An 18,529-nucleotide genomic window follows, 5' to 3' on the forward strand; every position below is an offset into this window, starting at 1 on the left:
AGGTCGGTCATCACTGAGAGCACATTCCTAACATATTCAGGCCTTCTGCTCAGTTAGCGTGTGTGTATCTGTGAGTTTCAGTGTGTAATATTTAGCTAGTAATGGCAGCTGCAGCGCTCCATTCATCTCTCTGTGCTAAGCCCAAACACAGCTCACTCTATTTATCACTTCAGACTAAGCTGCAGGCTCATTACTGCCCCAAATGAGTCTGGGTGAGAGTTTTCCAGGAGTCATGTTGTGATAAAGTGCTATAATTTATTGTAATTTACTGTTTTTGCTGGACTAAAGCACTCTACTTCTGCCTGTCTTATGTATTTCTGTCTGATAACTTGAATTCCTACATTTCCCAGAATGCACTAACAGGGCTGTAGATCACAGGTAGCCAACACCTGCACCGCATTCTTGTCTATTCAGCCTTTTTAGTGACACTTCCTTGGAGTGTCACTAAAAAAATACTGAAAAAAAATTATTGCTAATACTTCCTATTAAACATAATAAAGTTGTTCATCTGAATACTTTATTGAGCTTACTGACAGGTGGCTCTGTAGGTTATATGAAGTTTATCTTAGCACAGACAAAAAAATAGACAACAAACAACAAATCTATCAACCAATACCCTTGAGCTCAAGAGAATCTTGTTTAATTATTACAAAGTTTATACTTCCTTCCTCTAAGAAATCATTGTCAAAGCTAGTTGTGTCCATGCTGAAAGGCGACCTTTTGATGCATCCATAGGAGTTGATCCAGTAATAGGTCAGCCTATATTTAGGCACCTTAACACAAGTACGGTAAATGTGTTGTGATTTGGGCCTTGTTCACTTTCTCCTTTCCTTCCTCCATTTCTTTGATTGACTTTACACTTCCTCTCCTCCCTCCTGCCCTGCCGCCGTCCTCCATTCATTTTCTTAAGATTATCAAAATATGAAAGGGCAACTAAACAATCAAGAGAGCGCCACTCCTTTCCTGTGACGCGCCTGAAAGATCACCGCCGCTAAATATGTCTCAGATGACCAATCACAGCTCCTATCATGTGGCACATGATGACGGCATAAAGGAAACTGATCCTCCGGGAGTATTTGTACATATACACTTGCATGGACAGTGCCAGAACAGCATGCATCTGCACCAGAGGAGAGAAGGCTCAGACAGAGGAAGAATTTAAAGGAGATAGAATCAGCAGAGAACAAAGAGAAGTTCAAACTGTTTTACAGCTGCGATGGGAGAGTTGGCAAGGTGTTTAGAGAAAAGGGAGGCAGACACTTAATACTCATGTGAAGCCAGGGGCAGCTCTATAACTCTGTCATCTGTTACATTTCCTCTGTGAATATCAATAAGATCTCACTCTCCCACTTTGCCCCTCCTCCATCACTCCCTACTTTATCTCTTTCACACTTGTCTTTCTTCCTAAATCTGTGGTCTGCAGAGAAAATGAAGAGCGAGTACATTAACATTCACATTTTAAACAACCATTGGAACTGGAGTGATTTAGACTGTGTGTGAATCTGCACAGAAGGAGAGAAGATGCTGAATGAATGGAAAAAATCAGGAGAGAAACAATAAAACCTGAAAGAGAAACAAAGACTGTGCACAAGAAAGGAATAACATTATCCCTTATGGAGAAGAAAAGCAAAAACAACAGGAACATCAATAAATTAGACACACACATAAACAACACAGTCATGCCAAACGTCTCAAATAAATACGGGCCAAACACACACACACACACACAAAATAAAAATAGTTGCAGTAATCATAAATCTGTCATAAAACACAAACACACATGGTTCAAGTTGGAGCAAACCCGCATGTGCAGCCACCCACAACCCACTAACACACAAAACACACACACACAGGAGACAGAAAGCTGGAATGTGAGTGTGTGCTCACTCAACACACTTTTTGGTCTAGAGTTAGGTGAAGTAAAGTAAGAAGCTATGCCTGCATGGAATCAAGCTTAGTGTTAGGACTGTTGGGGTGTTTTCAGAGGGGCTGGGCCTGGCTCTCCTGTGGCTGATGACACACCTGGCGATCTGGCTCCACTTCCTCATCACCTCATAAACTTCCCTTTATCTGCTAGGAGCTACAGCCAGTCGGTGCCAGATCACTCAGTAACACTTTCTAGGCCACCTAGAGTTAACTCTAGTAAAACGTCTTTGTGATTAAATACTAGTCTTCTCAGTGGTAGTAATCCCGAAACTCGGTTTCTTTGTCAGGTGGACATTCAGCCTTGCAGCCTGGCCTCCTGCCTCTCACCCCTCTGGGATACTAAAGCTCACAGAGAGCCTTACTGGACTATTCCCCCTGTTTTCCTGTTAAATCAATAAACTGTTAAACCAGCTCCTGATATCAGAGTCTGCATCACAACACTTAGCTTAGCATAAAAACTGCCAACTGCCTCTCTACACTACAGAAAAATTACACCCAACCAGGTGTAGAAATTGGAGAAGTAATGAGGTTTTCCTGACTTAGAATTGGCCTTTGGGGGATGATCTGCATATAGTGACAGCACGAAAAACATTTTTTTCTTTTGTTCATGTAGAAAACAATGTATATTATATTTATAACAACAACAAAAAACACATCACACCACATTGGAGATTCAGTGGACGAAAAAGAATGACAAAGATGTCACATTTAAGGTGAAGCAACACAAGTCACTGCTCTGCTGTAGGAACTATCATAATTAACAGCCAGAAAAATAAATATCTAAATAAATCTTCTAAACAAACAAGTATACAGTGACATGTGTAGACACACTCAAACAGCCACACACCCAGACTGTGCAGGAAGCATCTGCTTAGACAATGGATTCGATACCATGCAACGTCTCAGTTCTTCTTCAGCGAAATTTCTATATTGCAAAAGTGCACATGTCTGTGCATAACATATTTATAAGTGTGTGTGCGTGTGGGGGTCAGTATGCCTCTGCCTGTATGTGAGTTAAAATAAAAACTGCTGTGCCATATGCTCAAACTGATAATGTCAACAGAAAATAAAACATGCGACCATGTGGAGTAAAAAAACTAAAAAGAGAAGGAGGAAGCAGTCACATTATCAACTGACACCCAGCCACCTCCCCTGTGAACCAGTGTGTGTGTGTGCATGTGTGTGTAATAATGACCAAAAGTGTGTTATGTAAACCCAGAGTCAATTCCTTGTGGATGTTTGACTTGAGCCGGGGGCATAATCTCTATTAGATCTCCACTTACACCTGCCAACAATCATGCTACTAACAATTCACCTTGCTCATTTACAATCTCACACTCACACACTGCTGCTACATTAACACCAAAAGTCACAAGTCAGATACTGATAGAATAAAACAATTCAAAATAATTAAAACAAAATGCTGAAAATATTTCAAACCGCTAGAAAACAAATCATGTCACAAATTGATGATGAAGATGAAATAACAGCTTTTCTTACAACCATACCTCAGCTGTGACCACCCACTAATGATGTCTGCCCTAAAATCCCATCAAATGTAACACCTGACACAGTGGAGTGGGTTTTTGTTTGCGGTTTGCGTGTTCAGGCTCTCAGTAGGTCAAGGTATGTGAAATCAATTCCACACCATTAGACGCTAAATTGGTGCTCGGTGGTGGCTCACTTACATCCCTGGGGGGCAAATGTCTGAATGTCCAGGTGCTATTGACATGACCTGTGCACCTTTAAGGAAAGAAGGAGAGAAGGAAGAAACAACAGAGGAAAGGAGGGAAATGTAGACAAAAAAGGGGCTATTTGAAGAAGGAGGAGTGAGGGGTGGGTGGGAACAGGGGGCAACAAAATTCCCCAAAACCCCCATGTCGGCGTCTGAACAACTTCCTGCCCACTTTCCCACGCCAAGAGAGAGAATGAGAGAGATTAGAAGTGTTGTTACAAGAAATTAAGGAGCAATAACTGTGCAGAGACGTGACCATGTGAGAAAACTGAAGCATCGATGAAGAAGAAGATGGGAAGAGAGGGTGGAAAAGGATGAGGTGAAAAACGTACATAGCAAGAAGAAAAATGCAGAGCAAAGAGGGAGGAAATGTCATCCTTCAGTTTATACAAGAGGAACAACTTTTGCCTCATCTCTCTGATGCCTAGCAGCTGCCCCAGGACAGAGATGTGGGGAAGGGAACCGGGGAAGAGGAAGATAAATTGAAGAGGGATTATCAGCCCAGAAAGAGAGCAAAACTGTGAGAAAGCGGAAAAGACAAAGTAAAAAAAATGAAGAGACAGGGAGTATTCGCTGCTGTGCCAGGTTCATTTCAACTTATCTCATCGTGGCAGGTGAGGCTGCGCTCAGCCAGGATCAGCCTGACCGCGGCGCGCAGCATATCAAACACTGCTGTTCATTTACTGGAAAGTTTTAGCTGACAAATCATCTTTGCTGGCAATGATAAGGAAGATAAGTGCAGGACAAAGCAAGGGTTCATGACTAATGTCGGGCAGGGCAGTGGAGAGACCAGGCGTTACACACTTTAACTTGAATCATAACATTTTGTCTATTCTACGCATCTCAGCTATTTATTTTCCAGTAAAGATGTGACGTGTAAGAAAAAGGACATTTTATCCAAAAGTAAAGGTTAAAACTGACGTAGTAGAATGGCTGTTTCATTAGAGAACTATCCTGTTTAAGCATATTCCATTTATTCACTTATAATAATAATAATAACTAATGGCTCAGGTTTAGATAACAGTTCAACCCTTATCGTCTATCTGTCCCTATTATTTTAACCCAGGGAGCATCTGTTTAATACCCAAAATGTCACCTTTACATGCAAATGTAGAGAAAGAGGAGAAAAGTTTGGCAGGATGACAGAAAAAGGACACACGTAGCCGGATTAGCAGGAAGCTTCACGCATATGTTGTAACAGATGTGTGGATTTGAGATATGCATGTGGATCTTGTGTAACGCAGGGCCACCAGCATGCACTTTGCCTTCAGCAAAGGCTCATCTCACCAACCTGCAATGGGAGTGTGTTCTCGCAAAACACAAATAATTTTGGGGTCTCCCTGAGGGGAACTATCCACTGAGGAGCCTTGAGAACATTTCTGCAAAGACATAAAGACATGACAGACCAGTGCATAGTGGTCAACGCATGCAGTGTTTGTGTGTTTCTGTCAGCCACAGTTGGCTGTTATCACCACTGTCTCAAGCATAAATGGGAAATTCTGGCCTCAGAGTACGGACGCACACAAACACAAAGGTCTTGTAAGCTGAACCTCTGAACCTTACACAAAGATGGAGAGAGGGAGATAACTGAGAAAGAGGATGGGAGGAAGGGGGCAGAGGAAGAGGGAGAGATGTGAACAATTACTATAGATGGATGGATATGGTTCTCAAGAAAAAAGCTGCCACCACAAAGACGGTGATGAATGAAGTTTTGGAAAAAAGTAAAGAAATATTTAAAAGAACATGTTAAACAAAGGGAAGCTTAAAAAGAAGGTGACACAAAACAGATGGAGGTGAGATGAGACGAGGAGGAATAGAGGGATATGAGATGGAAAGAAGGGTGAGTGAAAGAAACCAGATTTGATGTGGAAAAAAAAGATAAAACAGAAAGAAAAGGTGAGAAGATGGAGGAAGGAGAATAAACATGAGGCTAATAGGAAGATGATTGATGGAGCGATAGTGGAACATGCGTCTCAGGGTTGCTCATAGGCCAGCATTCCTACAAACGTTCACACACTTCATCTTTGATATTTGGGAGGTGTGTAGGCCATCTCCTGTCTTTGTTGCCCATAACACTCTTCTCTGGAGACACATTTCACACGTTTCTAGGGGACCATAACTGCACCCAAAGCAAGAGACAACATAACCGAGTACATTCCCAACAGATTTCTGCCTTGCTTCTCAGAGCTGCTACTCAACATCGTTTAGGCAGCAGCGGCTCAGTGGTAGAGCAGGGTTGTCCAATAACCGGAAGGTCGGCGGTTCGACCCCAGCTCCTCCTCCCGTCATTGTTGTGTGTCCTTGCCTCCAGTGCACTCACTGGTGTATGAAAGCGTATGAGTGAATCGGCGGTGGTCGGAGAGGCCGTAGGCGCACCTTGGCAGCCACGTCTCCGCCAGTCTCCCCCAGGGGAGCTGTGGCTACATCTGTAGCTTACCACTGCCACTGTGTGAATGTGGTGTGAAAGAATAATGCATCTCAATGTAAGTGCTTTGAGTGCCTGCCCAACAGAGCAGAAAAGTGCAATATAAGACCAATGCATTATTATTATTATTGTGTGTGTGTCGTCTTACACATAAACCCCATCAGTAGATATGATATGAAGTTAAAAAAACACTTTTTTCAGACCCTGTTTTGGCTTCATTCATTTTGTCATCAGCATTAACACACATCCAGATCAAAAGAAAACATTTATTTTAGGCCACCATAGTGAAGATGTGTCCTCCTGAACTCCAGCAGCAGAGCTGAGCTTTTATGCTTTATGTGAGTCTGTCCTGAATAAAGTGCAATGTCACCTTTACAGTATGACACATTCATTTTTCTCAACCTGCACATTGCTAGAAAAGAGGCTCATGACATTTTTGGGTCACAGACTTTTGGACGTCCTTGCTGAGATACTTAAATGACTTTGGGCAGCGTGATCCAGTTCTACACACTGGCCAGGAACACGGTCTAAAGCGGTTAGACTACATCTTGATCATGTCCAATAGAGAGAATCTATTTTTGGTTTACAAGCCCTGACATTCAAAGTAATAAGAAGAGAGCAGCAGAAATAAAAACTGCACAGGAGATACAATATTTCGGGCAGCACTATTCAGAGAAATGGGTTCCACCCAGAATACCCATTCATCTGTGTGAAAGCATATTAACTGTTCTCATTAACAATAGCTGGATATCTGTGTTGCAGTGTCCTCTTTCTTTTCAGCTTGGAAATCTCCAGGGGAGCCACAACGCTGAATTAAAGCTTCACTCTGGGATCAGTGACTACACAGTCACTTTGAAACAGGACTTCTGTAAAGTCACAGCTCATTTCCCTTTATTCAGGTGTTCAAAAACACAATCTCTTAAGAAGGCAGCAATATAAAACTTTGGAACAGAACATAAATGAACTACTGTTATTAGTCACTGCCTACTTATGCCTACATTTCCCTGTAATTAGCCATAGTGGTCTGGATGTTTTGAGGCACATTTCATCTTTAGTGGCCCTGACTGTCAGCGAGCTGCATTCCCGCTACTGAAATAAGAATAGTGGCCACAATCCAGCAGAGTCACGCCAACATTAACAAAGATGAAAAGCAGCAACGGAGGAAAAGTCAAACATTGTGGCACATGAGGCAAATGAGGTGGAATTAACTGAGCTTTTTGCTAGCATTTCCAGGACAGCCGCCCTGTCTTAGCAATGGTTGTGTAGTGTTAAGATAAAATCTGACAGCAATATGAAAATGAATCATTTGCATAGATGGAGGCCAGCATACACACATATGAGAGATTTTACATTTAAATTTCTGTCATCACACTCAAGGAATCAGAAATGAGTGATCTGACATGTTCTGTCTCCACAGCCTGGCCTCTTTTCACCTCCACCTACACACAACACCTAAACAGCCTCCTTTATAACACTAAAGAAAATCTATATCACTGGAGAGGGAGCTGAATGCCAACATGAACAATGATAACAGCAACCTTTCTGGCTAGTTCGATTGCAAGGAAGAAGGGAAGGTGTGTAGACTGTGCGTCAAAATAGCAAGGAGTCACGCAACCATGGTGAGCATCCACCAGCAGGTATTGTTCTCTCAGATGAGGTGATATCTAAACAATCTCCTGTTTCATGTTGTGTGTTTTCGTACGACCTTTTGTGGTTGGGGAGTGTAGAACAGCATTTACCAGCCAACTAAAAAGATCCAATGACTGGCAGCCTGACTGCTTGCTAAACAGTGTCACAGTTGCACCCCAGGCGACAAATGGCCTATTATCTCAATAACACGCATGCACAAGTGAGACATCAGGATGAGTATTTAAAGCTTTATGTGAATGCATGATCACATACTGACGCACGTGCACACGCCGGGTCGGCGTAGCTGTGGCCCACATACGGACACACAGAGCACAGTGATAATATTGGCTATCAACAGGTCATTCCATACATGCCTTTAGGATACACAGATAGCCAGAAATAAAGAGAGAGACAATGTGTGTGTGTGAGAGAAAAACATAAAGAGTAATAGGGAGGGGTGTGTGGAATTCAACTGGGCTGAAATGTCCTTTGATCCGAGCGGCCTCACACCAACATGACATAGAGTATATAGAGTAAATAGAGTAGATGGGGAGATGAATGGGAGATGCATACATGATCTGAAGATAAAACTAACTTTAATATAAACCACCTATAATTCATCTAAACTACACCAACCTGATCAAAATCTCTGCCCCCTGCATCCTGCTTACTCGCTGCTTATTGCATCTGGCTGATTATGTCAGCTAAATGCCTAAAATGTAAAATTCAATATTAGGAAACTAATGGCCACCACAGATTGGGGGGGAGGGGTGGCTGCTGGGAAGTAGATGGATGGATGGAGTGGGTTAAAATGGAGGGCTGATGAAGACCGCAAAGACAACAGGCAGAAGCAGGATAAGGAGTCGGAGGGACAAATTGATGAAACCCATTTTGACTAATGGATAAAACCACACAAAGCTTAATGTAAACAAATAACAAGTGTAGTACCCCATAATAGCACTTACTTACATTTAAAAACCCATTGCGGCTTGCTTAAGAGTGGTCCATTTTTGTTTTTGTCAGAACGTTGTGAAACGGTTGACAGTCCATTTGGCCTATTTTAGGCCAAATATTTTTAACACCAAACAGTGTGTGTGTGAGTGTGTCTTACCAGGTTGGACCCGCCTGTCCAGTAGAGGAAGAATCCATCTGGATCAACTTTCAGCGTTACCAGCGTGGGGGGCCCGCTGCTGGGCTCCTAGGCAACGACAGAAATAGACATGTTAGAAGGACAAACTACTCACAATAATAATAAAAATAATGTTTGTTCACTCACACATCACACAGCAGCATGTACACATCCTGAAGCATACTTTGATTGTTTACAACACAGGCCTTATTTTTACAATTCTGGCAATGGCTGGGGGGGGGGGGGGGGTAGCCACCTTATGTGACCATAATAACTAGAGGTGTAAATTAGGCCTGCTGAGGATGACCACCAATAAATATACATCCCTTCAGTTTACATCAGTTCTGCCAACATGTGTACCATATTATTTTAGTTTGATCACTACTGTTCTACCATCGATTACACTGAATCCCTGTGTTCTGACATATACTTACATAAGGTTCCTTTTATACTGGGAAGTACCTGCCATTAAGGAACTCAACAACACCACAACAATGGCCTTCTAAGAACCACAGTCATCTTCAGTTCCTGCAGTGCACACCCACAGACAAACATATAGGAACTATGAAAATGTTGACTATTGTGTGTCTTAGTCCAATATAACTGTATGACTAAACTAAAACAATTTGTAAATATGAGGACTATCTGACCATACATGTTTTCATTTTGCAGGATGGTCTGCAGAGAGGGCTTCAAACAAACTCACCTGACTGCCTGCATGCCTGACTGCCCTATCACTAAACTAGGCTTGCTAACACAAGATAAAGCAGCAATCCTGCTCAAAGGAAACATTAAACCATCTGAAAAGTAATATGCAGCCAGAAGCAGTGTGGATTTTGACCCAACGGATCACAAATGCAGACTGCTGATTTGAGGCAGGTAAAATGGCAGGTAAAAATAAACAGAACAGTTAGGGTAGAGCAATCTGGATTTCATTTGAAGTGGATCAATGAAACTACATTTGAAATATGGCCAAAGTTAACAAAAATAAGACCCATGTTGTGAGAAACAATCAATTAGTGTACAACAGCTACTACCCTTAAGTAGAGGACATGTGAGTTGGAGTAAGCCGGTAATGGCAGCAGTGGAAGTACCTGCTATTATTGGATCGTACACAGATAGATAGTAAGACAGGAAGACTGTTTATCACACGTTAGGCAACAGCTGTTTTGAAAAACCACACGCTTTGGCCAGCATGGAGATCTCATTCATGTGCAGCATAATGATGACACAGGAGCCTGAATCAACATGTCATTAGCATCATCATTATGGGGTCATACACAAGGTACTGCGAGCGCATACACACATAAAAAAATACAGATGTACCCGCAGCCTCTGTGTCTGTAATTATACTCATACCCCAGTCAGACAAAAAAAACAGACATCCTGAAACAACATGATGGTTCAGAATCCAGATGACTCATGGACACACATGTCGTCATCTGCATCATCGACAACATCAGAAGGGAAAAGGTCTTTCTGTAACCCACGCAAAACTGTCCCACCATCATACTATGAGAGGAAGGAACACCGACCATAATCACAGGCATTTAATAATGTGGGGAAGAAACAAATGAAATGGCTTCATATGATTTTAATACAGCAATAATCAATTATAAAGCAATAATGCCATTTAAGAGTAAAATTCTGCATCAACACTGTAAAATTAATTAATGCAAATTAATTTTACAGTAAAGCAGACAACCAAGAGTCCATAAAATGACTCAAGCTATAAATGAAGACATTAGAGCAGTTATAAAAACACATTTGGACACACAATGCCAAGTCTTTTCACTGCTAAGCAGATCAGAAATACAAATATAAATCACCTCGCACTGTGTGTAACCTTCAGACAAAGCCTAAGCAGCCATTACATGTTAGCTTATCATGCTAACTCTCAGCGAGAAAGGAATATTTTGTTCCTTTCTACTGTTCCTTAAAAACTCATTCCTTTTAAAAATGTACATTGTTATGGCACCTTGAGCTCAACATACCTTGAGTTTAGGCTCCAAGGTCGGCTAACGGAAAGAGAGAGTTAGCACGACGGGTAAATGTTTGGATTAGGAGAAGGATGGAAGGAACAAGAGTAGAAAAGGAGGGAGGGTTTGAGAAGGAGTCAGGTTAGAAGAGTATTAACTATCATTAATAGTGGTCACAGTATTGGTATAAGACATATACACTATTTGCTAGCAAGCTACCTACTTAGCTAAATTGCTAAAGTTTGGGTCACTTGGAAATGTCTTTATTTATTTTTTTTAATGTTTTTTTTTTTACATAAAGATAACATTAAAGTAATCAGACATACAGTCTAGACATTATTAATGTGATGAATGACTATTCTAGTTAGAAAAGGCTGATTTTTAATGTAATATAATCAAAGGTATACAACCATCACTCCTCTGTTCTAATGATACATTGTGTTAGCAAATCATGTTAAAAAGGCTAAAATGATTAGAAAACTCCTGTGAAATAATGTTAGCACAGCAGAACTGTTATGCTGATCAGAGAAGCTATAGAACTGGCCTGGTGACCCCAAACTTTTAAAAGGTAGTGATTTACAGTATGTCTGTAACCCTTTAAACAACCAGTAATCCCCTTAGCATTAGATTTGTGCTGAACATACCAACCCTGTGCAGCGCGGGGAGAGAAGTACACGTGATCAACAAAGAGATTTCAGACACAACTTGATGACTTAATAAGTAAAAAGTGGTCGTCCATGGCTTAGATTTAGTGATTCTGATGCAAAACAACGCTTCACTCTGCACCATCATCAAGCAACAAAGACACCAAGATGACCCAGTGACCCAATAACTGCAAAACATTCACTTGTAACTTTAACTGCAAAACGGCCTAGACCCTATACATTACTGAACTTGTGACCTGTGTTTATACTCACTGGTACAACTGGAAAGCTTAATAAACTCCATTTCACGCTGTGATTTGTATGTTAAGATTGTGACCTGATGGGAGAGGGCCCAGGCTGTACTGTCTTTTCCTCTTTCAGTGAACTTGCAAACCTGCCGCCATATAGCTTGTGTTTGTTTATTTTTTTGCATGCTAGGTTGGAGTTTAACACAGCTGAATTGAATGCAATGCAAATTAAAAAAAGGCCCTTATGTGTTATGCTCCACAGTATATTACATGCTCAGACATTTGCAAATCAAAATGCCTTTAACAGGCAATAGAGTTTTTTTTACCACCACACTAAATACATGGGGAAATTTAGAGTAGAGCAGCAATCAATATATAAAATAAGATTCAACAGAGAAGAGAGGAAGATCACAACATCTTCACTTAACACCAACACAAGGCATCGCATTGTTGTGTTGTAATATTCCTTTAGCAGTTCAAAAGCTGCCTGTTGTCACCGTTTAATATTAACAGAGCAGTAGACATTCCTCAGTGTTCACAGATAATGCAGCCCAGACGAATGATTCTTAAGCAGTGTTTTCATATTACAGAGGGAGAAAATTAGCAGCCCTATATTTCAACTCATGCAGAATGAGCAGCAGAGAATTATATCACTTGGTGTTTTTGCACTGCAGGACCTGGAGGCCGGCAGCAGGTTGCACAAACATCGTCCATTAATTGGCCGTAAATCAAAACGTCTCATATCTTGATTGTCGGTGTGATCAGCAAACACAACCTGCACCTTTTTATTGGTTCATTTGTGACTTTTCCTTTGCGATCATTTCTTTGTTACTGTAAATGGTGCCTGCAGGTTGAACTAATCAGTGTTGAGCCCAGCTTGCGCTTTTTGTGCAGGCAGCTCAATAGTTTCAACCTCATAGTAGGTACTTTCCCCCTTTCCTTTTAAAGTCATGAAACAGGTTCTACAGGGAAGTGCCAGTTCCTGTGGTGGAGACATGCATGATGTCCCTGCAGTGAAAACCACCACCTATGTAGGTTCGAGTTGTTTAAAGTGGACCAAATCACTGGGCAGACAAGTGGTTTAATTTCCTTTTTGACTGTCGTTCGCCCTTGTACATTCAGCGTCAATACACACTTTGCCGTAGATGGGGAATTCCAATGGGAACAGTAAACACAGATTTACCCAGAGGAGTGTGATCCACAGGCTCATGTGACCAGAAATACAATAACATCACCCATAAAGCTTTCAAATAAGACACACACACCACTGTGGTTGGAAATATTTGCATGTTCTGCCTTCTGAGTTTTACATGTCTGTCAGTTGCTTTCTTGCTGTTCACCATGACACACACACACACACTCACCCTCACCCTCTGAGTTTCATGATTTATCCACGCCCTCCACCAAATTCTTTCTTTATTTTTGTTAATGATTTAAAATCAAGCAATAAATGCCACACATTCTTTGCTTCCAGCTTCAATAAAGTTTTGTGCTGTTGGTTAAAAACAGCTTGTAACTGAAGATTGAAGCCAGCAGATAAATCAGAATAATCAAGTCCAGTTTAAAACCTCTTTCTCTTGTTTTCTCAGCACAAAGGTTACCTCTGAAACGAATGGTAGCGTGTAGAGACCTAAACAGGAAATAATTAGTGCAACCTCACGCAAACATCAGCACACCTTGTTTACCGTAAACATGCACCCTATGGTGTGTTTCTGTATCAGAGTGGGTGGTAGCTCTATAATTGGTCTTCGCCCCACACTCTAATTAACCACCATATCTAGACAGCGTCTGAAGTCTCGCCTGGCTTCCTTCCTTTCTGTTCATTCTTTCATGTCAATCATTGCTTCAGCTCCAACTCTCTCTCTGCAACATTTTGATTTCTTTCTTCCTCTTTAATTGATTAAAGGCCACATCTCTCTCTCCAGACCCCCTCCAGGTGCCCTGAGCTTCAGAAAAACACTTTCATTACCTGACTGTAATGTCACACACACAGTTTCCTTGGAGGGACCACCCTCTGAAGCTGATGTCTTACATGGACCCGATAATGAGCACCTCCATAAGTGTATGTCAAAGTCAAACACATGGCTTCTCTCCCTGCATACTATCCTCACCACAGATTAATGTGTGTCTGTTGTATAATGCCAGTCAGGAGAAAACCATTAGTGGGAACCTGATAAAAGTGGCTGCTCCAAGTACACCTTTGGTCTGTGTGTGTTCAGTGTACAGGAGTGGTGTGTGAGAAAAAGGGCCAGTGTGCACTTTGTGCATGTTTCAGCTGCTTTGGCAACGCGGTAAAAGTTATGACTGTAGGTAACCTTTGGACTCCAGCTACTTTGTATGCGTCCCATTCGTTTGCTGCAGGTGCTGCACCATTTAATTCCACCACAGGGTTCATTTAACTTTCATCTGATCACACTGACTATGCAGCAAATGAACCAATCAGCCATGTTCTACGTGTTGAACAACACCCCAGTGTAAACAGGTTTCATTAACCTATATACACCGGGAAGATTCGGCGTCTGATTTTTTTCCTCTGCACTGTACCTCCACTGTGAACATGCAAATTACTGTGTAGTTCACTGATGTGTTACCAGCTGAGATATTTACAAAAATGAAGATACACCATACACCACTTTATTACAAGCTAGTTTGAGGACTGGTTTTAGAGCCAGTCTTGAACCAGTTCTTCAAGTTTCCTCAATTGAAGAACCATTTGGCAAAGACAAGTGGCACCAACCCTTGGCTGGTCTGGAACCAACAACGGCTCACCTCAGATCCTGGAGGCAGGGTATTACAGACTGACTGAAAATTTGTTAAAAGCATTTTTAAACAGCAAAGCGTGCCCTTTGCAGAATTACAAGAAGACAAACACAGTCAGCTCATGCCTCCCAGCATTTCCAGCCACCCTTATTCACACCCTTAATTTGCATGTCTGTCTATCCTCATACATTTAGTATGTTTTGTTTAATATTACCCAAATTTTCTACAAAACAGGGCACACTATATCATTTCAACCAGAAAGACGTTCAGAATGAATATGAGGGAGCATCAGGAATGAAAGAGAGTGAAGACATAACGTCACTATGACAGCCAATGGAAAAACAAACCAGTTCTTAGAAGGTTACAAGTTGAACTCCAACCGTACCACTAACAGACCAGAACTACTCACTCATTCAGACACTGGAAAGTTTTACAAACTCATCAGTTAGCAGCACAAGCAGTAAAAAAAGGAAAATCACAAATTGTGCTTTCTGAGATTGATTCTGAGATCAAAATGTGACCTTTTTTACGAGACAAATGAGCGCATAGTGATGCTGCTTTTATAACATCTATCAGACAGTTACACTGGCAATTTAAGAGAAATCAAAACTGAAGACAGACAGGAGGACAGTAAGAGAAGGAACTAAAAGTCAGGAAGTAAACAAGACAAAAATGCCAGGAAGCAGACAGATGAAGGAGGAGTGATAGACAGATTACAAAAAAATGAACAGAGAAGAGATTGCATGGGAGATACAAGGAGACAGTGAGGCTCCATGTGTTATGAGGAATATCATTAGCAGAGTGAAAAAGGAGGAATGGAGATGGAGCAGTCCAGATGTCAGCCCCACACTTCACATGTGGCTGTGGTTGACCTTCCACCTCCCTCCCTCCCTCCCTCTGTCCATCCAGCGCTTGTTTCTCACCGCTCTGTCAGGATGTCAGCAGTGCTTTGTCAGTGTGGCGTCAGACTTTAGCGCCATCCTGCATCTCTTCCTCCTCCTCCTCCTTCTATTTCTTGGCTCTAATCTCACAAATATCTATTTTGAAAAGGCGCTTTTGTGGCTCATTGCTTCCAAGTATCAATCTAATGCACAACCAAGATTTCCTGTCGCATAGGAACACTTAGAATAAAACACAGAAAACAACCATGCAGAACGCCCTAAAGCACCTGAACTGAAGCTGAATAGACCACACATTTGTTTATAGATGGTCCTCAAAATAAATGGACATAATGGCAACAGTAGTAAGAAAAGCTGGTGTGAACATCAGTTTGATGAACACACAGCGGCAGTATCAAGTGTCCTTAGCATCCTTTGCTTAGATCATAGTGCCGCAATTATGTAAGGTCTGATCAAATAATCCCAACCAGACTGCAGAAAACAGCCCTGAAATGCAACATTTTACGGTGCATCATGATTCGTTCAACTTACAGGGATTCGAGACTGAGCCAAACCCTCTAATCTCAAAAAGGATGTCAGCTCTGCCCAATTAATGAGTGACTTTGTGTTTCTGTGTTTTTTGTTTGCAAGCCCTGGTCTGCAGTGTGAATATAAATGCACAGTCCACTAATTTGGAAGGGAAAAGGTGCAATTCTCCCATCTGGTTCTGACCAAAGAAAACATGTTGGACCCTAAAAAGAAGAGCCCATACAGTGGAAAACTCTGCATAAGAACTGAATGTTGTGGTGCCTTGACATACATTTTTTATATCAAGACGCTCTACAGCACTCAGACAGAGCGCCAATCTGCTCTGTAGACAAAATGTCTGCCTCTGTTTGTTTAATTAGTCGTTCAGGGGGAATTTTAACCAAATTCCAGTTGGAATTTGTCTAAATTGAATTGTGGCTGTAGCAGCAGTGGGCGGAGCAGGAGCAGCAGCAGTGACGACGGCAGCGGTGGTGGCAAAAGACTGAGGGAGAGAGTGGGAGAGAAGGAAAATGCTTTGGCTCTGGAACCTTACAACAAGCTCGAACAGGAAGTCGTTGAACGTGAAGCGCACACCCAGAACAAAACAACCACACACACACATACGAGCACACATGTGTATACAAGCCAAAACACAGGGGGAAAGAGGGTCAATTTGGAATGCATTCCTCCTCCTCCTCCCCCGTGCATGAGTCAGTGTATGTGTGTCATTTGATGTAAGCTTCCCAAAGGCCACTGAGAAACAGAGGTTTTGTTGTGGGAGAAAGAGACAATAAAAGTAGGAGCAGATTACAGCAGGAGTGTGACTGACAGAATCCAGCAGAGGAGAAGGCTGACAGGATGTTGGGAAAAGATGAAAAACTGAGCCATGTGGAGAGAGGACAGAGTGATGGGGAAGAGGGGAGCAGAGAGGGACGGGGTCAAATGTGCGGTAAACACACTGCACTGCCCTCAGGCTGATTCTGTGAGTGTGTTAGCTCTTATCTGACTTTGCCTTAAAGGAATACACCATGGTTTTTTGCCGCAGCAGCAGAACAACTTGTAAGAACAACTCAGGCGTACATTGCTCTGAGATGACCAATCTCGCCTCAGTCAGTGATAAGAAGATCCCCATGGGAACTAAACCTGTTGCTGCTGCCTGTTAAGTCTGTTACATAGTTTGTATGGATGAAATTTACTGTATCTGTAAACTTTAACAAATTGCATTTTCACACTCATGTCATATTCTTTCCAAAAGATGTTAAGATGTAATTTTCTATGTCCGCATTTAGTTATCACATTTGATTAGGTGGTGTTGGGTCAATAAATAGACCTGGCTTCCTGCCACTTCAGGGATGAGGATAGCACAGCCAGGACAATAAGCGAGCACTGCTTGAACTGACACAGACGAAGACTGCTGATGAAGCTGCTAAAAGTTGAGGAACAAAGAGGAGAAAATTAGGTTTAGAGTGGCTCATCTTTCCATCACTGTAGATCTAAGCTGGGGGCCTTAACACCTGTGACCAGTGCAGTCACGTGAACGAGGGTCACATGTACTCACTGCAGTCCAGTGTTTCTTCAGGCCAAGCAGAAGCACCATTTGAACAATACAGTTAGTTAGTTTGATGAACGATGGACTTCAGTATTCCTGCTTCAGATTCTGGACACTCCATAGTGGGTTCAGTTGAGGATCATAAGACCTGACTGGCTGCAGTATGAGAAATACTGACCTACTGATTTTAAATCAGCATCTTTGACATCCACTCCACAGCACAGACATGTTCTTCCAAATATTTCATGAAATCTGTAGATCTGACAAAGGCCATTATGCTTCCTCTCTCTCATCTCCATTTATTCTTCATAATTCATTCGTTGACTCAGCTAATAAAAGGAAACGGGGTTTAAAAAACACACTGATGTTTTTGAATGTGCACGCACTTAATCACCAGCATAACCATTTCCTGGGAATTCCCTTAGAGAGAGAGAGACAGAGAGAGTTAGTGTGTGTGAGAGGGGAGGAGAGGAAATCAAAAGGACATGGCATTCACTGTTTGCGTGACAAGATGCTCCTTTTAACACACACACACACACATCATGTTTCATTTTTCCATTTTCCTTTTGATGAACGAAAAATCAACACCTAGCCTGACCTGTATGGCACCAGCTTGCACAATACACACACACACTTTACATGCAACTGTATTGTAAATCCAGGCGTCCACAGTTTGAACCCTTCAGTCAGCCACTTGGTTAATCATTAATAAGCACTCAGACACATGGACACACACACCTACTCTCTGCACAGGGAACGCCAACACACATAATTATTATGGTCAATGACACGGGCAAGCGCATGTCCAAATCGCCAGACACGCTTCTACAGAATTAACGCGCGGAAGGAAACTGGAGCCGGGAAATTGTTTTAAAATGTGATTTAAAGAGTCACAAAAACACATTAAATATGTAAATTAGGTTTTTAAAGACATTATTTGCAGAGTCTCTCAACTTCTGACACAGACCCTGCAGAGACAGGTGTTTTCTTCTCTAATCTGCAGGGGAGGGGAGAAAGGGGGGAGTACACAGAGAGGAGAGGGTGTGTGAGGGCGTCTGAACTTAACCGGAGCCCGACGAAAACCGGCTTGACAAGAAAT

At 41.9% G+C, this 18,529-nt stretch overlaps 1 protein-coding gene across 2 annotated transcripts in view; it reads right to left on the reverse strand.

The window, feature by feature from the left end:
• plcb3 (phospholipase C, beta 3 (phosphatidylinositol-specific)) overlaps positions 1-18,529 on the reverse strand; it is a 34,576-nt gene that overhangs the window by 15,053 nt on the left and 994 nt on the right. For both annotated transcript variants that reach the window (XM_028429446.1, XM_028429445.1), the window contains exon 2: positions 8,827-8,913. In XM_028429446.1, the coding sequence (XP_028285247.1) occupies positions 8,827-8,913 (87 nt within the window). The remainder of the gene's footprint in view (positions 1-8,826; positions 8,914-18,529) is intronic.

The sequence above is a fragment of the Parambassis ranga genome, chromosome 18 (genome assembly GCF_900634625.1).
Source record: "Parambassis ranga chromosome 18, fParRan2.1, whole genome shotgun sequence".
NCBI lineage: Eukaryota > Metazoa > Chordata > Actinopteri > Ambassidae > Parambassis > Parambassis ranga.